Source organism: Rhinoderma darwinii, chromosome 9, assembly GCF_050947455.1.
Source record: "Rhinoderma darwinii isolate aRhiDar2 chromosome 9, aRhiDar2.hap1, whole genome shotgun sequence".
Taxonomy (NCBI): domain Eukaryota; kingdom Metazoa; phylum Chordata; class Amphibia; order Anura; family Rhinodermatidae; genus Rhinoderma; species Rhinoderma darwinii.
The window spans coordinates 33,043,309-33,067,380 of NC_134695.1; the positions used below are offsets into that span (position 1 = coordinate 33,043,309).

The following is a 24,072-nucleotide window of genomic DNA, read 5'->3' on the forward strand; positions in this document are numbered from 1 at the left end:
TAAAAGACACTGCGAAAAACGTGAGTACTTACAAAAACTTCTGAAACTCAGGAGCTGTTTTCGCCTGAAAACAGCTCCGTAATTTCAGGCATATTTTGCGTTTGCGTGTGAACATACCCTTACAGGAGCCTGTAAAAATGACAATATACTGCAATACGTTAGTATTAAGGGGTGTACTTTCCCAAATGGGGTAATTTTTGGGGTGTTTCCACTGTTTTGGTCCATCAGGGACTTTACACATGCGCCATGACACCCGAAAACCATTCCAGCTAAATTTGAGCTCCAAAAGCCAAATAGCGCTCCTTCCCTTCCAAGCCCTGCTGTGTGTCCAAACAGCAGTTTATTACCACATATGGGGTATTGCTGTGCTCAGAAGAGTTTGCTTTACAAATGTTGGGGTGCTTTTTTACCTTTCTCTATTGTGAAAATGGAAAAACCTGAGCTAAAACTACATTTTATTAGAAACATTTTCACTGCCTATTTCCACTAACTTCAGCAAAAAACTGTGGGATCAAAATGCTCACTATACTCCTTGATAAAGTCATTGAGGGTGTAGTTCCCCAAAGTGGTCACGTTTAGGGGTTTTCCACTGTTTTGGCAAGACAAGACCTCTTCAAACCAGACATGGTTCCTAAGATATATTCTAATAAAAAGGAGGCCCCAAAATCCACTAGGTGCTCCTATGCGTGAGGCCTGTGTTTCAGTCCATTAGCATATAGCCAGGGGTACGTGATACCCGCATCTTAGCTACACCCAGGTCAGATCATGATCCTATTCAACTTCACATATGCAATTTATGTGAGAAATCCCTATTCTTTATATGGGGACTTAATGACTCTATACAAAACCTACCATAGCCAAAACTATTAAAAATGAAATTTAGTCTTACTTTCTACTTAATAAATCCAATAATTAGAAGGAAATGTAGTTTGCTTACCTATCTAATCAATACAAAACTTCCCCGACCTAAATGACTAAACGTAAACTCAGGGCGGCTAGAACCGACCTTAATCTCTCTGACAAGTTGGGCCGAAAAGTGTCTAAGATGAACACGCCATCGTTTTTTACAGGGAGAGAAAACCGGTACCCTCCTGGCCCTCGGCTACACAACATGACGCCTACCTAAATTGCGCTTACGTGACGGATCCCTATCTCAAGACTCGCAAAAGATTAACGAATTTCACTCTTTTTATTTTAAACTATGATAAACACTTTCCCGATACCGGACGCTAACTCTTTCCTCCAACACGCACTTCCGAAAAAACTAAAGCAACCTGAAAAATTAACTGGATTCTGGATTTACACAAGATGAGATAACGGAGGTAAGCAAACAAAGCCCCTGGACCAGATGGATTTTCCACAACTTACTATTAAAAATAGAGACATCTTGACACCTCACTTGACAAACCTCTTTAATACCTACAGAGGGGGCACTCCTGTCCCCCCGCAGCTAATATGGCTTATATACATGTTAAACCCAAACTTCATAAGGATCATACAGATGTTGCAAACTACAGACCCATATCACTTATCAATGTAAACCTTAAAATAATGACAAAAATACTGGCAACACGATTGAACACTTATTTCACAAATACACAAAGTTCAAGCTGGCTTTATTCCCATAGACAAACATGTGACCAGACCAGATGTTACGTAGGGTTCATGGACCCACTGGGCCGTACCGCCTTGGTGGTATGGCAGCTGGCCAACAGGGCGCAGGTCAGAGTCTATAGTTTATATAGGGTACCTGTGGCAGCTCGGACAGTAGCAAGGCAGGCTTGGGAGGAACTAGGCAGCAGGTAGACGTCAGGCATGGAGAAGCAGGACAGGCGTGGTATACAGCACGGCTACAGCTAAGCACGGCACTAAATCAGGATACAGGAAAAACTGGGAGCAGGAAACACTAGGGGACCATTTGCAAGACAGACTAGGAATACAACAACAAAGATCAGGCGTGGGAGGATGGGGCAGGGACCTTCTTATAGCCCAGGGTGCTCTGGACCAATTAGCTCAATCACCAACATGCTTGCGCTCTGGCTTCTCAAGTCTGGACTGAGCTCGTGAGCGCAGCCTGGTGGTCACTGTGGAACAGGACAGCCGTATGTGCAGACATCGAGAGAAGGGCGTCGACTGGATGGAAGGAGTTCGTGGTCAGCGACCACGACGTTACACCAGATGAACGATTGACAGTATTACAGCGGCACATTCAGGATGGCAGGGGTACTCGCCATGGTTGTTGAGCCTTGATCTTCAGAAGGCTTTCGACTCGTTCTCCTGGGATTACTTACTTATTTTGCATACTCACCCATATGGGATTTGGACCCTACTTTAATTTGTTAAAGGGATTATATTCCTCTTCCAAAGTGGAAATATGTACCAAGGGATTCCTTTGTGATTCATTCCAGATCAAAAGAGGACTACCACAGGGGTACCTTCTCACCCCAACTCCGTTTGCTATAGCGATAGAACCGCTGGCGAAAGGACGACATCCTGATGTTTCTCTCATCTCCTCACCACCTTATTTAATATATTAGATCGTTTCATTAAATTGTCCATGTTAATAGTAAATAACCGTAAGTCTGTGGCGTTAAATTTAGGATTGCCTGATAGATTGATAAACCTGCTTAAAGTTAATTTTGAGTTTCAATGGGCCACTAATTCGCTCACTTACCTGGGAATTAAATTAACATCTTCAATACATACTCTACGAGGCAAACTATCCTCCCATGCTCACAGTTGGAAGCGGACTTACTATCGTGGTCACATTACTCGCTGTCTTGGTTTGGCAGAATAGCGGCTATAAAAATGACTTTGTTAGGACGTGGTTTCATATGGGGTAATAAAAGCTCCAGGAGAATGAAAAAAAAACACTGTATAATCTGCGAATTTCTGGGGGGTGCCGAACCTTTTCCACTATTTTTATGATGCACGTCTAGCACAAATGACAGACATATACTTATGTCCTCACTTTCCATAATGGGTACAGATCAAGGATAATGAATGTCACCCTATACCGCTTGAAACGGTTCTGTGGCTTCGACCTCAGGATAGACCTACTATATTAGCTCTTGTTCTTTCGCTAATGTTGACTCTGTGGGATGCCCGACTGAAACTGCATAAGTTTGTTTTTCCACATGTACCGCTTGCTACTATTTGTTGCAACCCGGATTTCCCGCGAGGGTCTCCAGCCGATGGCCTTTCAATGGTGGATTAACAAAGAATTAAGGGCTTTTTTGTGGGAAGTGATATTAGACCTGTGGGATTTTTTTTCAGGATTCTCATGCGCTTCCTTCCTCTGAATTTTTACTAAATCCATCAAATTAGACACTTTCTTCAGTCCTGGAAATCCAAAACATGACAATATTTCCACTATGAAACCCTTGGAAAGGTTATGTTGATCTTCTATTTTGGGAAAAATATCTTATTTATATGCTGAACTGGTTATTCCAGGAGGAAAGTTGCCTTATATGTTGAAATGGGAGGAGGAGATGGGAAAAGAGTTTGAGATATCCCAATGGAGAGAAATTGTCTATACTACTAAACTTTCTATTAACACAACACTGCTTGAGGCGGGATATAAAGTTCTTCTACGATGGTATATGGTCCCACTCAGGTTGTCACGCATACTTCCATCTAGTGACTAGGGGTGTGTTAGACAATGTAAACAAGTGGGTTCATTGGTTCATACATGGTGGGAATGTTCCACGGTGACCAAATTTTGGTCAGAAAATCATCTCCTCTCTCACTGGGATCTCCCTGAATCTTGATATAGTTACTGCTCTCCTAAATGGACCTATAGCATCAGTCCCTAAACACACACACAAGTTCATACAATATATTATTTTAGCTGCCAAGTTAACGATTGCAAGAGCATGGAAAACTCCCACTATCCCATGTCGAGTCTAAACGAATGTGGATTAAGGGTAATGATCACTTAAGTAGTAATCTTTCAGACTCTCGGGAAATATGTGATAAGATGTGGGACCCATGGAAAACTCATATTCCAACATAAGCTTTGCTACCTGAGCTTTTCACCCATTATGGGGTAACTGAGTATTTGGAGAAACCCCCTATTGCCCCCCTTTTTTGTTTGCTTCTTCCCAATACCTTACCTTATTAATTTACTTTGTCAATCACCAATAACACCATATAGATGTATTTGCTACTTTCTAAGCTCAAGGAACTGTATATTAGATATCACATTGTAATAATGTCTCCACTACGAACTGAACTGTTATTACTTGTTCCACCCCTGTCCAATATTTCTGGACAATCGTTCTTAAAGGGTTTGGCCAGTTTACTATGGAATGTTTTAAAATGTGTCATGAGGAAAAACAACATACTTACTAATATAATGTCTTCTGCTATTCGGTCTTCTTCGCCAGTCACGGCAAACTACGCCCCCTGGTGAAAATCCTGCTATCCCTCGCCGTACTCGTCCATTGCAGCGCGCGACATGGAGAGCTATTAGACTGAGCTCGTCCATGCCGGAACTTCCGGCCTCTCTTCTGCGCTTGCGCTGGTTTCCGACTTGTCCAGGAAACTCACAAGCATACTGGAAACTCCTCAGGTGGCATGTCCTCGTTTTGGGAACGTTATGCGCATGTGCCATCTTCCAGTCAGCTCAGGAAGATCGCACGCGTTAAAGGGGTTTGCCACAAAACACATGTAGCCCCTATCCACAGGATAGGGAATACATGGGTGATCGCTGGGGATCCGACCGCTGGGACCCCCAGCGATAAGGAGAACGGGGGACCGAAAATCCCCCATGAGAAGCTTGGGACTTGCATGTTCGGTGTCCGGCTTCTCCATAAAAATTAATGGAGTGCCGGTCACGCATGCGCACCAGCGCTCCGTTCATTTCTATGGAGAAGTCGGACACAGAACACACAAGTCCCAGGCTTCTCATGGAGCACTTAGGGGGACTTTCGGTTCCCTGTTCTCCTTATCGCTGGGGGTTCCAGCGGTCAGACCCCCAGCGATCACACATGTATCCCCTATCCTGTGTATAGGGGTAACGTGCTCTGTGGCACAAAATATATATGATAGATAGATAGATAGATAGATAGATAGATAGATAAGCAGCGTATCAGCCCAGTGTGAACTCATCCTAAGGCCTTATTCACACGAACGTGTCCATTTTGCGCATGTAAACGCAGCGTTTTTCTTGCATTGCAGTTCCGTGTCTGCATTTTTTACGAGCGTATGTCATGCGTTTTTTACATCAGCAAAATAAACTGAAGGCGTTTTTTTATCCTCATTTCTTTAGCAACGGTTGCGTGAAAAACGCATAGCACACTGATGTGCGTCCGTGTGCTTACATGATTTTCACGCACCCATTTACTTCAATGGGTACGTGATGCGCAAAAAACACAAGTATAGGACATGCAGTGAGATTCACAGAGCGGACACACGCTGCGTGAAAAACACAATGTCTGAATGGCCCCATTGAATTGCATAGGTCCGTGTGACGTCCGTTGTTTTAACGCACGTAACACGGACGTGAAATATGCTCGTGTGAATAAGGCCGCCCTGGAGTGCGTAAGGACTGTACCCTAGAAGCTGACTTTCAAAAACAAGATGGCACTCTGGGGTATCCCTTTTCCTTGAACCAGCTTCTCAATCACCTTCTGTCTGATACATACAAAAGGACGAGACCTAGGCACCCACAAACAAACCAATACCCGAAGGGGAATCCACTCACCCGACTAAATTCAATTTCATTACCGCTTATGACATGAAACATAAAAAGGATCAGAGAAGTCTTTATCTCCCACAGGCATGTCCTAACGCATTACCCCCTTTTGAAATCTCTCCTACCAGCTAAGGCAAAATGTACATACCGCAGGGTCCCCACTCTGAAAAACATACTAAAAAAACCAACCCTCTACTTCATTACCAACAAATAGTTTTAAGTGCGGCAAAGCCTGATGCCTCTGCTGTTTCAGCATTTTATACAAACATAGCACTTTCTCTAGCAATAAGGATGAATTCACAGGGTTTTTTTGGCGACGATTTTAATGTGTAAACCACGGCGGAATCCATGCCAAAAAACGTCCGAAATTGCCTTCCATTGATTTCCATGAAAGGCAGAGGTGTTTTTTTTCCATAAGAAGCTTTTGGGCATTGGCGGGGAAAAAAAAAAAGCGGCATGTCCTTTCTTGCCGCAGTTTACACCTCTGACCCCCCCCCCCCCATTGAAATATATGGGAGGCAGAAAAAACCCACGGGCTAAAAACGCTGCCAAAAACGTACAGGCAGTTAAAAATGTGCCTCAAAATTCCAGAAGGATTTCTGAGGCAGATTTTTCTTGGCTGCAAAAAAAAAAAAAGTGTGTGAACGGTGCCCAACGAAGTTTTCATCTAAAACATAGACTATAATGCCAATTACAAAATATGTCATATACCTACTTGACTGCAACTGCGGCATCCAACATGTGGGGGATACAATCAAACTCCTACATGGTCACCTAAATAACCGGCAATAATACACTGCAATACAGAAATATTGCAGTGTATTATAATATCGATCAAAAGTTTGGACAGTAAAGTCCCCCAGTGGGACTAAAAATAAAAAGGCAAAAAAATTAAATAAAGTTTGAAATGAATAAATGTCCCAAGTAAAAAAAAAAAAAAATAAAAAAATGAAAAACCACACTTTTTCTCCTTACAAAATACTTTATTTTGAAAAAATTACTCATATTTGGTATCGCTGCGTCCGTAACAAATCAAACTATAAAACGATTACATTATTTAACCCGCACGGTGAACGTCGTAAAAAGTATCATAAAAAACAACGCCAGAATTGCTGTTTTCTGTTCATCCTGCCTTCAAAAGAATGTGATAAAAAGTAATCAAACCGATGCATCTACTCCAAAATGGTACCAATAAAACCTACAAGTCGTCCCACAAAAAAAAAGCCCTCAAACAGCTGCATCGGTAAAAAAATAAAAAAAGTTATGGCTCTTAAAATATGGCGACACAAAAGCTAATTATTTTGCAAAAAAATCATTTGTTTTTAGTGTGTAAAAGTAGGAAAACAAACAAATCCATATAAATTTGGTATCGCCGCAATTGTAACGACCCGCTGAATAATGTTGTTATTTATACCACACAGTAAACGGCGTAAAATTAGGACGCAAAAAAAGGGCGACATTTGTTTTTTTTCCAGTACCCCACTAAAAAAATTATTAAAAAGTTAATCAATAAATTCTATGTACCCCAAAATGGTGAGATTTATAAAATACAACTTGTCCCGCAAAAAAGTCTTTATACAGCTATGTCGACGCAAAAATAAAAAGTTAGATCTTTGAATTTGACGATGGAAAAACTTAAAAAAATTGCTCAGTCAATAAGGTTTAAAATACCTTCGGTATTAAGGGGTTAATTGCGGAAGGACTTGTAGTTTCTAGTGACACCAGTTAAAGTGCTGGGAAACGGAAAATAAACTTCTTTGAAGGCTGAAATTGGAAAAAGCGGAGATTCCTCCATTGTTTTTTGGGTTTCGTTTTTACGGCTTTCACCGTGCGGTAAAAACAACAACTTTTTTCTGAGACTTAATACAATTAAGGTGATACCAAATTTATAAAAGTGTTTCTATATTTTACTACTTTTACAAAGTAAAAACTATTTGTTAAAAGAAAACCATTTTGTTTCACCACATTCCGAGAGCCATAACTTTTTTTATTTTTTGGTCGATTGAGTGGTGTGAGGGCTTATTTTTTGCGGGACCAGCTGTAGTTTTTCTTGGTACATACAACTTTTTGATCACTTCCTAAATTTTATTTTTTTTTTAAAAAAAAGCTAGGGGGACCGAAAAACTGATTTGGGCGTTTTAGATTCTTTATTTTTTACGGTGTTCACTGTCCGAGTTAAACAATGGTATATTGTAATAGTTCTAACTTTTACGGATGCAGCAATACCAATTTAGTTTATTTTATTTATGTTTTACATTACTTTAGAGGAAATATGGGAAAGGGTTTTTTTTTTTTTACTTTAATAAATATATATTTATATATTTTTTCCACTAATAACTATTCTTTTTTTAATTTTTTTTTTTTTTTTTTACACATTTTATTTTTATTTTATTCCCCCCAGGGGCTCTTGAACCAGCGATATAATACACTGCGATACTAATGTATTGCAGTATGTCATTTTTACAACTCCTGTAACAGCACGATCCCTGTCCGTTAGTCACGGGCGTCAGCTGTAATACACAGCTGCCACCTGCAGCATATGAAGCGGGCTCAGCGCATGAGCCCACTCAATATATAACCCCCCAGCACCACGACATGCTATTAAGTCGTGGTGCGCGAAGGAAGTAATGTGCAGCGGATGGTGCAAAATTAAAATTACAATTTTCCACTAATATGCGATTTTAGTGCACAATATTTAGCGCCCAGGTTGCGCCACTGAAGACAAATACCTCATACAATGTTGAGCGGGTTCTCCTGGGTATAAAACGTCATACATGTGGACATAAGCTGGTGTTTCGGCACGCTGTAGGGCTCAGAAGAAAGGGAGTGCCATTTGACGTGCAGATTTTGCTTGGTGGTAGTTTTGTTTGGGGTTTTACTGGTATTTCAGTTTATAATGTGGAGGCATATGTAATCTGTGCGGGGTACATCAGGGCATAAGAGGGTATAATAATGCGGTAAATAAATAATTCATAGATATGTGGCCAGTGTCGCACTGATAAATCGTGCCCAATCTTATCCGCTTTAGGAACGCTGTGTACAATTTCTATCGCCATATTCTGAGAGCAAGAACTTTATTTTTTCTCCACAGGAGCTGTGTGAGGGCTTATTTGTTGCGGGACAATCTGTAGTTTTCATTGGTACCATTTTGGGGTACATGCGATTTTTTTTTTATCACTTTTTCTTTGTTTTTTTGTCACCTTGAGTGCCAAAATAAATCAAACAAAAACATACCAGTAAATTGACAGTTTTTTTTTTTTTTCTTTACAGTTTTCTCCATGCGCTATAAAGAACATTTTACTTTATTCTGCGGGTCGATACGATTACGGCGATACCATATGTATATAGTCTTTTATGTTTTGTGGTGTTTGCGCAAGAAAATCACTTTTCTATAAAATTATTTTTTGTGTCACCATATTCTGAGAGCCATAACATTTTTATTTTTCAGTCAAAAAAGCTGTGTAAGGGCTTGTTTTTTGGGGTTGTAGTTATTATTGGTACTATTTTGGGGTACACGTTTTGATCACTATTTATTCTATATTTTGGGAGGGGTGGTGACCAAAAAAGTTATTCTGGCAATTATTTTTTTTGCGGTGTTTACCATGCGGGAAAAATATAATATTTTTTATAGTTTGTGTAGCTACGAACGCGGTGATACCAAATATGTGTACATTTTTAACGGTTTCATTTTTTTCTTATAATAAAAGGCTTATTATAGGAAAAAAAGCATTTTTGGTTTTTGGAACTTATAACTTATTTTTACACTTTATAAAACATTTTTATTACCTTTTTTTTTAACTTTTTACTTGAAGACCTGCAGCACTGATGACTGCTATAATACATTACACTACCTAGGTAGTGTAACGTATTATAAACTGTCAGTGTGACACAGTCACACTGACAGCAAGCCCATGAGGACCAGCCTCCAGTTGACATCACTCGATGTTGCAGAGTGAAAAAAAAATTTCCATAGATATGCCAATATGTGGTGCCCAGCTTGTGCCATCATAACAAGACAGCTCTCTAATTTTTATGCTGTGTTTCCTGGTTTTAGAAACCCCCTACATGGGGCACTAATCATTTGCCTGGACATTCGACCAGGCTCAGGAGTGAAAAAGTTCAGTGCGAAATTAAGGCCTAATTTGGCGATTTACAAAGTATTGGTTCACAATTGCAGAGGCTCGGATGTGAAATAATAAAAGAAACCCCTGAGAAGTGACCCCATTTGGAAACTACACCCCTCAAGGCATTTATTAAGGGGTGTAATGAGCATTTTCACCCCACAGGACTTTTCCATAAATTAATGCGCTGTGGATGGTGCAAAGTAAAAATTTCAATTTTTCCCCAGATGTGCCAATTCAGTGGCAAATATGTTGTGCCCAGCTTATGCCACTGGAGAGACACACCCCAAAAATTGTTAAAAAAGGGTTCTCCCGGGTATGGCGATGCTATATATGTGGAAGGAAACTGCTGTTTGGGCCGCTGTAGGGTTCAGAAGGGAGGGAGTGCCATTTGGCTTTTGAAGAATAGATTTTGCTTGGTAGTAGTTTTGTTTGGAGTTTTACTGGTATTTCAGTTTATAATGTGGGGGTATATGTAAGCCGGGCAGAGTATATCAGGGGCACAGTCAGGTGGTATAATAATGGGGTGAAAAAAAAATGATCCATAGATATTTGTTATTTGTGAAGCAATCCTTTCTGCACAGGCCGGTGTCGCACTGATAAATGGTGTCCTTACTTCTCCCCCTTTTGGTCCACACTCGGCACCTTTGCAGTTTGGGGAATTTTGCTGGGCAGTGTTGTCCTGGTATAATTCAGGCACCCTCGCTTCCAGCAGATATGTCTGGGCCCTCCCCTTCCTGGTTTCCTAATTTTAGGGCCCCAATAAATCGCCTCTTGAAACAGAAGAAATGTTTCCCTCGGGCCTGCACTACTGCATATTTTTTTTTCCTGACTTATTGGAGCTTTAACTAATTTTATTTTTTCATAGACGTAGTGGTATGAAGTCGTTTGTTTTTTTTTTCGGGATGAGCTGTAGTTATTAATGGTACTATTTTGGAGGGCAAGACTTTTTACCCTATTTTTTTGGAGGCAAGGTGAGCAAAAAACAGCAATTCCGGCAGGTTTTCTTTATACAGCGCTCACCATGCGTTATAAATTACATGTTAACTTGACTCTGCCGGTCAGTACGATTCCGACAATACCTAATTTACAGCACTTTGTGTTTTATAAATTTTTGCACAATAAAATTACTTTTTTTTAAAAAAGTGTATTTTTTCTGTCGCCATGCTGCGAGAACCATAACTTTTTAATTTTTTCGTCGACTAAGCTGTATGAGGGCTTGTTTTTTGCGAGACGAGCTATACTTTTTATAGGTACCATTTTTGGATACATGCGACTATTTGATCACTTTTTATTTCAATTTTTGTAGGGCAAAGTGACCAAGCAACAGAAATTCTGGCTTTGTTTTTACGCCGTTCACCACGTGGAATATATAACATAATATTTTTATAGTTTAGGCCGTTACGGTCGCGACGATACCAAATACGTATGGTTTATCTTTTTCAATAATAAAGGACTTGATAAGGGAAAAAGGGCGATAGTGTTTTATTTTATTACTTGAAACGTTTATTAATTTTATTTACAACTTTTTTTTTTACACTTTTTTACAGTCCCACTAGGGGACTTGAAAGTCCAACTGTCAGATTTTTTTCTAATACATTGCACTACCTACACTGAAGGAAATAAGTATTTGATCCCTTGCTGATTTTGTAAGTTTGCCCACTGTCAAATACATGAACAGTCTAGAATTTTTAGGCTAGGTTAATTTTACCAGTGAGAGATAGATTATATATAAAAAAAAAAAAAAGAAAAAGAAAATCACAGTCAAAATGATATATATTTATTTGCATTGTGCACAGAGAAATAAGTATTTGATCCCCTACCAACCATTAAGAGTTCAGCCTCCTCCAGGCCAGTTACACGCTCCAAATCAACTTGGTGCCTGCATTAAAGACAGCTCTTACATGGTCACCTGTATAAAAGACTCCTGTCCACAGACTCAATTAATCAGTCTGACTAACCTCTACAACATGGGCAAGACCAAAGAGCTTTCTAAGGATGTCAGGGACAAGATCATAGACCTGCACAAGGCTGGAATGGGCTACAAAACCATAAGTAAGACGCTGGGTGAGAAGGAGACATACAAAATGACTGTCAATCGACATCGATCTGGGGCTCCATGCAAAATCTCACCTCGTGGGGTATCCTTGATCCTGAGGAAGGTGAGAGCTCAGCCGAAAACTACACGGGGGGAACTTGTTAATGATCTCAAGGCAGCTGGGACCACAGTCACCAAGAAAACCATTGGTAACACATTACGCCGTAATGGATTCAAATCCTGCAGTGCCCGCAAGGTCCCCATGCTCAAGAAGGCACATGTACATGCCCGTCTGAAGTTTGCAAATGAACATCTGGATGATTCTGAGAGTGATTGGGAGAAGGTGCTGTGGTCAGATGAGACTAAAATTGAGCTCCTTGGCATTAACTCAACTCGCCGTGTTTGGAGGAAGAGAAATGCTACCTATGACCCAAAGAACACCGTCCCCACTGTCCAGCATGGAGGTGGAAACATTATGTTTTGGGGGTGTTTCTCTGCTAAAGGCACAGGACTACTTCACCGCATCAATGGGAGAATGGATGGAGCCATGTACCGTCAAATCCTGAGTGACAACCTCCTTCCCTCCACCAGGACATTAAAAATGGCTCGCGGCTGGGTCTTCCAGCACAATGACCCGAAACATACAGCCAAGGCAACAAAGTAGTGGCTCAAAAAGAAGCACATTAAGGTCATGGAGTGGCCTAGCCATTCTCCAGACCTTAATCCCATCGAAAACTTATGGAGGGAGCTGAAGATCCGAGTTGCCAAGCGACAGCCTCGAAATCTTAATGATTTACAGATGATCTGCAAAGAGGAGTGGGCCAAAATTCCATCTAACATGTGTGCAAACCTCATCATCAACTACAAAAAACGTCTGACTGCTGTGCTTGCCAACAAGGGTTTTGCCACCAAGTACTAAGTCTTGTTTGCCAAAGGGATCAAATACTTATTTCTCTGTGCACAATGCAAATAAATATATAGAATTTTGACTATGTGATTTTCTTTTTTCTATTTATATAATCTATCTCTCACTGGTAAAATTAACCTAGCCTAAAAATTCTAGACTGTTCATGTCTTTGACAGTGGGCAAACTTACAAAATCAGCAAGGGATCAAATATTTATTTCCTTCACTGTATGTAGTGCAATGTATTAGATCTGTCAGTCATTCACGAACAGCAAGCCGAATAGGCTCGCCTCTGGGTGGGGCCTAATCGGCTTTGGTAATGGCAGAGCAGGAGGCCATTGTTAGGTTTCCTGTTGCCATAGTAGCAGTCGGCAGCCCTGAAATTGCAGGGCAGAGCTGCCCATCTGCTGACAACCCCTTAGATGCAGCGATCGTTTCGATCGCTGCATCTAAGGGGTTAATGGCAGGGTTTCTGCACTTTGTTACTGTTTTTGTGGTAGTTACAGCAGAGCAAAGCGTAATCCCGCGAGATTACGCAGTAAATGACAGGTTACAACGAGATTACGCTTTGCTCTGCTGTAACTACCACAAAAACAGTAACGAAGTGCACAGATTGTGAATAGACATCCCGTGGAATGTCTATTCACTGTCTAAACACTTCAGTATGTTAATGTGTAAGTATTAGGGTATGTGCACACGATAACTGCAATTACGTCTGAAAATACGGAGCTGTTTTCAAGGGAAAACAGCCCCTGATTTTCAGACTGTTTTGAGCAACTCGCGTTTTTCGCGGCGTTTTTTACGTCCGTTTTTCTAGCTGTTTTCATTGGTGTCTGAGAAAACGGCTCCAAAAACGTCCAAAGAAGTGTCCTGCACTTCTTTGACGAGGGTCATTTTACGCGTCATCGTTTGACAGCTGTCAAACGACGACGCGTAAATGACAGGTCGTCGGCACAGTACGTCGGCAAACCCATTCAAATGAATGGGCAGATGTTTGCCAACGTATTGGAGCCGTATTTTCAGGCGTAAATCGAGGCATAATACGCCTCGTTTACGCCCGAAAATAGGTCGTGTGAACCCAGCCTAAGACAGCACATAGCGATCTAGCAGGATCCCTATGCGCTGTGTAAATGAATGGAGAGGAGTGCATGATGATGATTAGACCAAGTGGGCGTTGTACAGGGGAGTGTATGACGCTGACCAAAGTAAAAATACGCCCACTTGGGCATTAAGCAACTCATTAGCATAAATCTTAAATCGCTAATAAAGTGGTGAAAACAGATCGTTTTATTAAATACAAAGCATTACTGTCACCTACATTATAGCGATGATCTCCTTATGTAGGAAACAGGGCACTTATAATGTGGTGACAGAGCCTCTATAACGTGTCTAATTGATGGATCCAAAATTCCTCCCTTTGCTCTCCTCTCCAACTCTTTTTCCCCAGCTCAATGGCATATAAAATAAATTTAAAAAAAGCACACGGAGGGGAAAACTGCTTCAAAAAAAAATAATCCAGAATACAAGTCATATATTGAGCAGAAATAGCGTTATTCCTCATATACACATGACAGCTTTTTCTGAAAAGTCTGATACAATTCAAGAAATTCAAGAAGTCCCAAGTAGACTATTGGGAAATAAAAATGTCTAACATGAAGTTGCTTGCAACTAAATCTGCCTTATATTGTGCTATATAAATCAATCAATAAATTGATCTGCATTTGAGCGGATCTGACACGGGAAAGTTTTAAATTTTGAAATAGTATAAAAGTTTGGTTAAGAGCTCGAGCACACGGCAATTCCGTGTGAGAGTGAAGTACACACTTGTATTGCACTGTGTGCCTCTGAGTAGCGCCTCTCTCATTCAGGGCATGTTCACACGCAGAGTCAAAAAACGTCTGAAAATACGGAGCCGTTTTCAGAGAAAACCGCCTCAGATTTTCAGGCATTTTTGAATCTGAAAATGAAGCTTCTTTTAACGCTGGGTTCAGACTGAGTTTTTTTGCAGGCGGAAAATCTGCCTCAAAATTCAGTTTGGAAGTTTGTGGCAGATTTTCCTCTGCATGCACGCAGATTTTCGCAACGTTTTTCGCCCGTGGCCATTGAGCGCCGTGGGCATAAGACGCCGCGAAATACGCTTTCTCTGCCTCCCATTCATGTCAATGAGAGGTCAGAGGCGTAATCGCGCGATGATAGGGCATGCCCTTCTTTCTCCCACGAGCCGGTTTTACCGCTGGCGGGATGAAAACCGCCCCCGCCTCCCATTGAAATCAATGGAAGGCATTTTTGGCGGATTTTGCGGGGCGGTTTCTGTGTCAAAAAACTGTGTGAACCCAGCCTGATTTGGCGCTTCTTTTGAGGCGTTTTTCATAGCGTTCAATGGAAAATCCGCTCCAAAAGACACCTCAAGAAGTGACATGCTACTTCTTTTTACGGAGCGTCTTTTTACGCTCCATTTTTTAAAACAGCTGCGTAAAAAGACGCCCCGTATGAACTAAATGCTGTTTTTCCCATTGATTTCAATGTTTGTAGGCGTTCAGCATCCGTTTTTTCAGGCATTTTCTGAGGTGTAAACGCCCCAAAATACACCTGAAAACACTGTGTCTGCACATGCCCTAAGGCTGCGTTCACATCTGCAGAGGAGCCTCCGTCGCAGATTCCATCATATTTAATAGAAAAAGACAGCTCAGCACGTAGCAGCACTATTTTTTCCAGCAAAACAACAGAAACCATGTGTTGGAACATACCACAATTCTTGCTCAAACCGACAAACGGTAATACAGCTCGTGCTATATTTTGGATATTTGTGTCACAACAGACGAGAAAAAAGTATATCATTCAAGTGAACCGGTCATCAGCTTTTTACCATCAATCTACTGCCATGGTACAGTAGGACTTACCATACCCATGTTAAAGGGAGTCGGTCATCAGATTTTAGTCTACTAAACGGCTAACACTTCCAGTTAGCGATAGCGTAAAGGAGTAGCGACTTACCAGTATTGAATCGGTTAGTGCTTGCATAAGGGTAAAAAAAAAGGAATTATATCCTGCTGCACGCCATATGCCAAACTAGCTTTCGCGTGTCCGCCGAACCAGGATGTGTCTGGCATCTCGAAGCTCCAACCACTTCACTCACCTCTGCTTGATTGACGGCTCTGCTTGTCTACAGCGTCATAAAAGCATAGCCGATCAACTGCAGAGGGGAGGGATCGGAGCTCAGGATGCCGGACACTTCATGGCAGCCTGGGGGCTAATGAAGGTCTCCAGGTCTTCCATATTTGTGCTCCTATTGAAGGGGTTATACGGGCACGGGGCAGTTTTTTTTTAAACCGATGAACTATCCACAGGATAGGCCATCAATATATGATCGGTGGGGGTCAGACACCAGTAGCCCGCACCGATCACCTGTTCCAGCTGCCTCCGGAAGCTATGCACGGGTCGTTGGCGGAAGCAGATGGCTCTGACCACAGTACAGCGGCCGTGCTGCAGCTCTGCTCCTATTCACTTACCCAAACTGCCGTATAAAATACCAATCTTAATAAATTTCCCCCAAAGGTTTCAGAAATGTACAAAAATAAAAAATAAACTATTAAAAAGTTAAAAAACACCCCTTCTCCCATTTTTCCCCCTAAAGTAATGTAAAAAAAATAAACATAGTTCGTATCACAGCATACGTAAAAGTCCGAACTTTTCTATTAGGGGATACATGTGTGGTCGTAGGGGGTCCGACCACTGGGACCCCCAGCGATAGGGAGAACAGGGGACCGAAAGTCCCCCGAAGTACTCCATGAGAAGCATGGGACTCCTGGGGTCTGTGTCCAGCTTGTGTGTCCGGAAGTGCCATAGAAATGATTGGAGCGCCAGTCACGCATGCGCACAAGCGATCCATTCATATCTGTGGAGCTGCAGGACGCACAAGCCGGACACAGACCCTGGAAGCCCCATGCTTCTGATGGAGCACTTCAGGGGATTTTCGGTCCCCCGTTCTCCTTATCGCTGGGGGTCCCTAGCGATCACACATGTACTCCCTATCCTATGGATAGGGTATACAAGTGTTTTGTGGGACAACCCCTTTAATAGTGAAGGTAGTAAAGAAACAAAAAATACAGAATTGCTGTTTTTTGGTCACCTTAGCTCCCCAAAAAAAATTTTAAATGAAAAAAAGTGATCAAAAAAGTTGTATGTCCCTGAAAATGGTACCAATAAAAACAACGCTATAGTTTCCATTAAAAAAAAATAAAAAAACAGAAACCTAGCGGAACGAAGGAAAACAAAAAAATACCATTGAAATCAATTGTAATGCAATTTGAAATGATACGTCGGAGGAACAGAAAGTAGGTGACCGGAAAGCCAAACAGAAGCCAGCGCGGACGTGACCGGAAAGCCAAACGGAAGCCAGCGCGGACGTGACCGGAAAGCCAAACGGAAGCCAGCGCTGACGTGACCGGAAAGACAAACGGAAGCCAGCGCGGACGTGACCGGAAAGACAAACGGAAGCCAGCGCGGACGTGACCGGAAAGACAAACGGAAGCCAGCGCGGACGTGAACGGAAAGACAAACGGAAGCCAGCGCGGACGTGAACGGAAAGACAAACGGAAGCCAGCGCGGACGTGAACGGAAAGACAAAACGGAAGCCAGCGCGGACGTGAACAGGCCCTAACCGAAGCCTATGTGCAAGTTACAGCATACCAGTACATAGAATTTACACAGTCTCTACATCGGACATAGTTCACACTATCTGATATTATAATCCAGTATAATTCATCATATTATAACGCCAGCTGAGAATCTGTCTGATTTGTGAACAGATACCAAATTTCAATAACTTTGCCTAAAGGAAATTGTAACCAAAGTAAAACACGTGAGATTTGTTTTCTTTATTAATTACATTTCCAAAATGAGTAAAAAACTATTTGTGCTTCCACTGGTAGCCAAGAAATAAGAACTCTCTGGCATCAAGCACAGGCCATAAATAATGTGTGCGCTCATATAAGGGAAATATTTATCCCATGACAAGTCGCTGTTACTTGAGGAGCGGGCTGAGACGCGGCTGTGTCCAGCAACTGTCCCCACGTCACAGCCGATCTGATCGCTCAATGGCATGTGACATTTACATCTGGTTGTAGCCAACCGTAAGCAACGAGCGACACACATGTCAGTTATGTCTGAGCGCTCTGTGTCAACAGACCAACCTCTCCCTTCCAGCAATTACCGCGAATATATTGTTTATCAAGCGCCTGACAGCAACACAAGGACAGCGCTGGTGAGAAGCTTCATTTCCAGCTTCCTGCCCTGTCGGCAAACTCAAACAGTTCATGACGCCAGTCCATGCCCAGCCTACAAACGTACTGGAAGTGCCCGAGAACTCCAATCCTACCCACCAGCCTGTCACACATGTCACTCGTCTTATCATTGGCAGATAGTGCCATCTTTACGCTACAAATACAGCACCCCCTGTCGGAACGTCACGAACTCGGACCCCGCACAGGTTACTATTTACGGTTATACTACAACACCTGCACCAACCCCCCACTTCCCTCCTCCGTCCACACGTGACTTGCCACAGTCCCATTGTCCATAACGACAGAACAGGACACTTCAACCGGGTCTTACCTGCCGGTCCAAAGGGCTGTGCCGCCTCCTCCCCGAATAAGAGCCTGAAGTCCAACTCGTCAGAACCACAATGTGCGGCACTCATCGGTGCCAGTTGCCCGCACTCAGCTTTCGTTTCTCTCCGCAGCGGTTTCCCGCCCTTTCCCCCGTTTACCACCCTCCTTTCTAACCTCACACCAACTTTCTCGGTGTCGAGCGGTCCGGGGCCTCAGTAGCGGTTAGTTCCCCTTCTCGATAAGGACCCTGTGACGTGGGCACATCACGTGACGTGCAGAGTCACGTGGTGCAGGATTCCGCGCTTGCTGCTGGTTGGTGTGTTCGGGGCATGTTACCTTGTCGTGCTGTGGTAAACACGACAGATACCAGGGCGCTAGGGGTTAATAAGTTGTACTTTGGCGGGCACAAGCCCTTTTAGCCCACTGTGAATTGTGGCAGTATGAAGAGGCTGCGCTAATATGATATAGTGGGGGCTAATGTGTTGTATGGGAGGCTGGTGCAGTGGGAGTTAAAGGGTTAATCACCCTTCAGATATTTGGGGTATAGCCATGTGATGTTTTATCGATGTCTGTTAGAGGCAGATCTAGGGTTGCCACCTTATTCACCCAAAAAATACCTGCCAAGGTAAAAAGTGGCGTGGTTTTAGTGGCATGGCTTAAAGACTACCTTTGAACACTTTATTTTTAATAAAACAATGTATTTTGGTGTTTAGTGAAACTTATTGTTTTTTTATTAGAAAAATGTTTTTCTCCCGGATACATAGAATTTGTACCTCGCATAGAAACCCAAATCCGTCAGGTCATCGCGACTGACGGCTTCGGTCACGCAGGATCCAGCTGTTATCGACCGCATCTTAGTTCATAATTCGGATGTGATCGATAGCAGGTGGATCCCCTTGTAACTGTAGCCGTCAGTCCCGCTGACCTGACGGATTTGGGTTTCAGTGCAAACGGCCGAATATAAGCCGTGTGAACATTCCCTTACACTCCATATTGCATAACCTACTGATGAGAACATAGAAGCATAGCCCAGGCAGGGTCAGTTACACCATTGCAGCTGCATGTACTACAGGGGGCTGCTGGTTCCATGCAATATCGTGCAACAGTTTTAGGCAGTTGTGGAAAAATGCTTCAAAGTAAGAATTATTTTAACCCCTTAGTAACCATCCTATTTTAAACCTTAATAACCAAGGTATTTTTTACGTTTTTCCATCGTCGCATTCCAAGAGCTATAACTTTTTTCTTTTTGCGTCGACATAGCTGTATAAGGTCTTGTTTTTTGCGGGACAAGTTGTATTTTTTAATAGCACCATTTTGAGGTACATAGAATTTATTGATTAACCTCTTCACACGCTGCTCCGCAATAAGTACGTCCTGCAGAGGGGTTAGTTCCCGCATCAGGACGTACAGTTGCGGAGTAGTTCCCGGCGGACAGTGTCCGGGAGCCGGGAGGTCAGCTGTCCCTGACAGCTGACACTCCAGCCTTGCCGGTCAGTGGACCATCGCCGCTGATTTCGGCAATTAACCCCATAAATGCGGCGACAGATTGCCGTCGCCGCATTTAAGTGGTTTGAAGCACATCGGCAGCCCCCACGAAGTGATCGTGGGGGCTGCCGATGCTTGTCGTGGCAATCGGAGGTCAGACAATGACCTCCGGGTTGCCATGTACGGAAGCCTCGGAGGAGCAGCCTCCGCCGGTCCTCCGAGGCTTTCTGTCAGTGTGACTGTCACGTCACGACAGTTGGAATGCATTACACTACATAGGTAGTGTAATGTATTCCAGCAGCGATCAGAGCTGCAAGTCTAAGTGTCCCCTAGTGGGACTAGTGAAAAAAGTAATAAAAATGTTTTAAAAAAGTGTAAAAATAAAAGTTATAAATCATATAAACAAACACTGCATTTTTTTTCCTATAATAAGTCTTTCATTATAGGAAAAAAATTAACACGTTAAAAAAAGTACACATATCTGGTATCCCCGCGTTCATAACGACCCCAACTATAAAACTATAATGTTAATTTTCCCGCACGATGAACACCCCAAAAAAAATCAATAAAAAACTACACCAGAATCGCTATTATTTGGTCACCACCCCTCCCAAAATAGAGAATTAAAAGTGATCAAAAAGTCGCATGTACCCGAAAATAATACCGATAAAAACTACAACCCGTCCCGCAAAAAACAAGCTATTACACTGCTTTTTTGACTGACAAATAAAAAAGTTACGGCTCTCAGAATATGGTGACACAAAAAATAAATTATTTGATAAAAAAGAGATTTTATTGCGCAAACGCTGCAAAACATAAATAAACCTATATACATCTGGTATCGCCGTAATCGTATCGACCCGCAGAATAAAATATAATGGTAATTTATAGTGCACGGTGAACGCCGCAAAAAATAAACTAAAAAACATGGTCAGAATTGCTTGTTTTTGGTCACCCGGCTTGCAAAAAAATGTAATAAAAAGTGATCAAAAAAATCGCATGTACCCCAATATGGTACCAATGAAAACTACAGATTGTCTCGCAACAAATAAGCCCTCACGCAGCTCCGGTGGAGAAAAAATAAAGAAGTTCTGGCTCTCAGAATATGGCGATGCAAAATGTGCAGTGTTTTCTAAAAGCGGATAATATTGGGCGCCATTTATCAGTGCGACACTGGCCACATATCTGCGGATTATTATTTATTTACCCCATTATTATACCCTCTTATTATGCCCTGATGTTCTCCGCACAGATTACATATACCCCCACATTATAAACTGAAATACCAGCGAAACCCAAAACAGAAAAACTACCAAGCAAAATCTGCGCTCCAAAAGCAAAATGGCGCTTCCTCCATTCTGAGCCCTGCAGCGTGCCCAAACAGCAGTTTGCGCCCACATATATGACATCGCCATACCCAGGAGAACACACTTAACCCCTTAAGGATGCAGCCTAGTTTTGGCCTTGAGGCTCTGTCACCAGATTTTGCAACCCCTATCTGCTATTGCAGCAGATAGGCGCTGCAATGTAGATTACAGTAACGTTTTTATTTTTAAAAAACAAGCATTTTTGGCCAAGATATGACCATTTTTGTAGTTATGCAAATGAGGCTTGCAAAAGTCCAAGTGGGTGTGTTTAAAAGTAAAAGTCCAAGTGGGCGTGTATTATGTGCGTACATCGGGGCGTTTTTAATACTTTTACTAGCTGGGCGTTCTCATGAGAAGTATCATCCACTTCTCTTCAGAACGCCCAGCTTCTGCCTGATCACTGCTGTGACGTCACTCACAGGTCCTGCATCGTGTCAGACGAGCGAGGACGCATCGGCACCAGAGGCTACAGTTGATTCTGCAGCAGCATCAGCGTTTGCAGGTAAGTAGCTACATTGACTTACCTGCTAACGCCGAAGCTGCTGCAGAATCAACTGAAGCCTCTGGTGCCGATGTGTCCGACACGATGCAGGACCTGTGAGTGACGTCACAGATCTGCACTGCCAGAAGCTGGGCGTTCTGAAGAGAAGTGGATGATACTTCTCATCAGAGCGCCCAGCTAGTAAAAGTGTTAAAAACGCCCCGATGTACGCACATAATACACGCCCACTTGTACTTTTAAACACACCCACTTGTACCTTTGCAAGCCTCATTTGCATAACCACAAAAATGGTCATAACTTGGCCAAAAATGCTCGTTTTTTAAAAATAAAAACGTTACTGTAATCTACATTGCAGCGCCTATCTGCTGCAATAGCAGATAGGGGTTGCAAAATCTGGTGACAGAGCCTCTTTAAGGCTCAGAGCCCATTTTTCAAATCTGACATATTTCACTTTATGTGGTAATAACGTCGGAATGATTAAACCTACCCAAGCGATTCTGAGATTGTTTTCTCGTGACACATTGGGCTTCATGTTCGTGGTAAAATTTGGTCGATATATTCAGTATTTATTGGTGAAAAATTGCAAAATTGAGAGAAAATTTTGAAATAATAGAATTTTTCAGAATTTAAATGCATCTGCTTGTAAAACAGACGGTTATACCACCCATAATAGTTACTAGTTCACATTTCCCATATGTCTACTTTGGATTGGCATAGTTTTTTGAACATTCTTTTATTTTTCTTGGACGTTACAAGGCTTAGAACATAAACAGCAATTTCTCATATTTTTAAGAAAATTTCAAAAGCCTTTTTTTTAAGGTACCTCTTGAGTTCTGAAGTGGCTTTGAGGGGCCTATGTATTAGAAACCCTGATAAAACACCCCATTTTAAAAACTAGACCCCTCAAAGTATTCAAAACAGCATTTAGAAAGTTTTTTAACCCTTCAGGCATTTCACAGGAATTAAAGCAAAGTGGAGGTGAAATTTGCAAATTTCATTTTTCTTGCTGAATTTCAATTTTATTAATTTTTTTTTCTGTAACACAGAAGGTTTTACCAGAGAAACACTACTAAATATGTATTGTCCAGATTCTGCAGTTTTTAGAAATGTCCCACATGTGGCTCTACTGCGCTCGTGGAATAAAACACAAGCCCCAGAAGCAAAGAAGCACCTAGTGCATTTTGAGTCCTCTTTTTTATTAGAATATATTTTAGGCAGCATGCCAGGTTTGAAGAGGTGTTGAGGTGCCAAAACAGTAGGAATCCCCCAATAGTGACCCCATTTTGGAAACTACACCCCTCAAGGAATTCATTTATGGTTGTTGTTACCATTTTGACCGCACAGTTTTTTCACAGCACGTATTTGAATTGGGCTGTGAAATGAAAAAAATGTCATTTTTTCCAATAAAATGTCATTTGTGATCAAAATTTCTTATTTTCACAGGGAACAAAATACTCAATTTTGTTGCCCAATTTCTCCTGAGTGCAGCAATACCCCATTTGTGGTGATAATCTGCCGTTTGGGCTCATGGGAGGCCTCAGAAGGGAAGGAGCGCTGTGTGTTCTTTGGAGTGCAGATTTTGCTGGTTTGGTTTTCGGGTGCCATGTCACATTTGCAGAGCCCCAGAGGTATCAAAGCAATGGAAACCCACCAGAAGTGACCCCATTTTGGAAACTACACCCCTCAAGGAATTCATTTATTGGTAATGTGACCATTTAGACCCCATAGTTTCTTCACAGAACTTATTTGAATTGGGCTGGGAATGAAAAAAATATATATTTTTTCCAATAATATGTAATTTTAGCTCAAAAATTCTTATTTTCACAAGAAATAAAATACACCATTTTGTTGCCCAATTTGTCCTGAGTGCGGCAATACCCCATTTGTGGTGATAAACTGCTGTTTGGGCCCATGGGAGGGCTCAGACGCAAAGGAGCGCTATTTGTTCTTTGGAGTCCAAATTTTGCTGGATTGGTTTTCGGGTGCCATGTCGCATTTGCAGAGCCCCAGAGGTATCAAAGCAATGGAAACCCACCAGAAGTGACCCCATTTTGGAAACTACACCCCTCAAGGAATTCATTTATGGGTGTTGTGACCATTTTGACCCCATAGTTTTTTCACAGAATTTATTTAAATTGGGCTGGGAATGAAAACAAAATTATTTTTTTCAAATAATATGTAGTTTTGGCTGAAAATTTCTTATTTTCACAAGAAACAAAATACCCCATTCTGTTGCGCAATTTGTCCTGAGTGCCGCAATACCCCATTTGTGGTGATAAACTGCCGTTTGGGCCCATGGGAGGGCTCAGAAGGAAAGGACCACCATTTAGCCTACTGGGGATTTTCT

The 24,072-nt window shown here is 42.0% G+C and overlaps 1 protein-coding gene across 1 annotated transcript in view; it reads right to left on the reverse strand.

Moving 5' to 3' along the window:
* The window catches only part of NFATC3 (nuclear factor of activated T cells 3), a 172,695-nt gene extending 154,046 nt beyond the window's left edge, over positions 1-18,649 (reverse strand). Inside the window, exon 1 of the mRNA XM_075837492.1 lies at positions 18,376-18,649. Within this exon, the coding sequence (XP_075693607.1) occupies positions 18,376-18,460 (85 nt within the window). The 5' untranslated portion in view covers positions 18,461-18,649. The remainder of the gene's footprint in view (positions 1-18,375) is intronic.
* Positions 18,650-24,072: the final 5,423 nt, after the last annotated feature.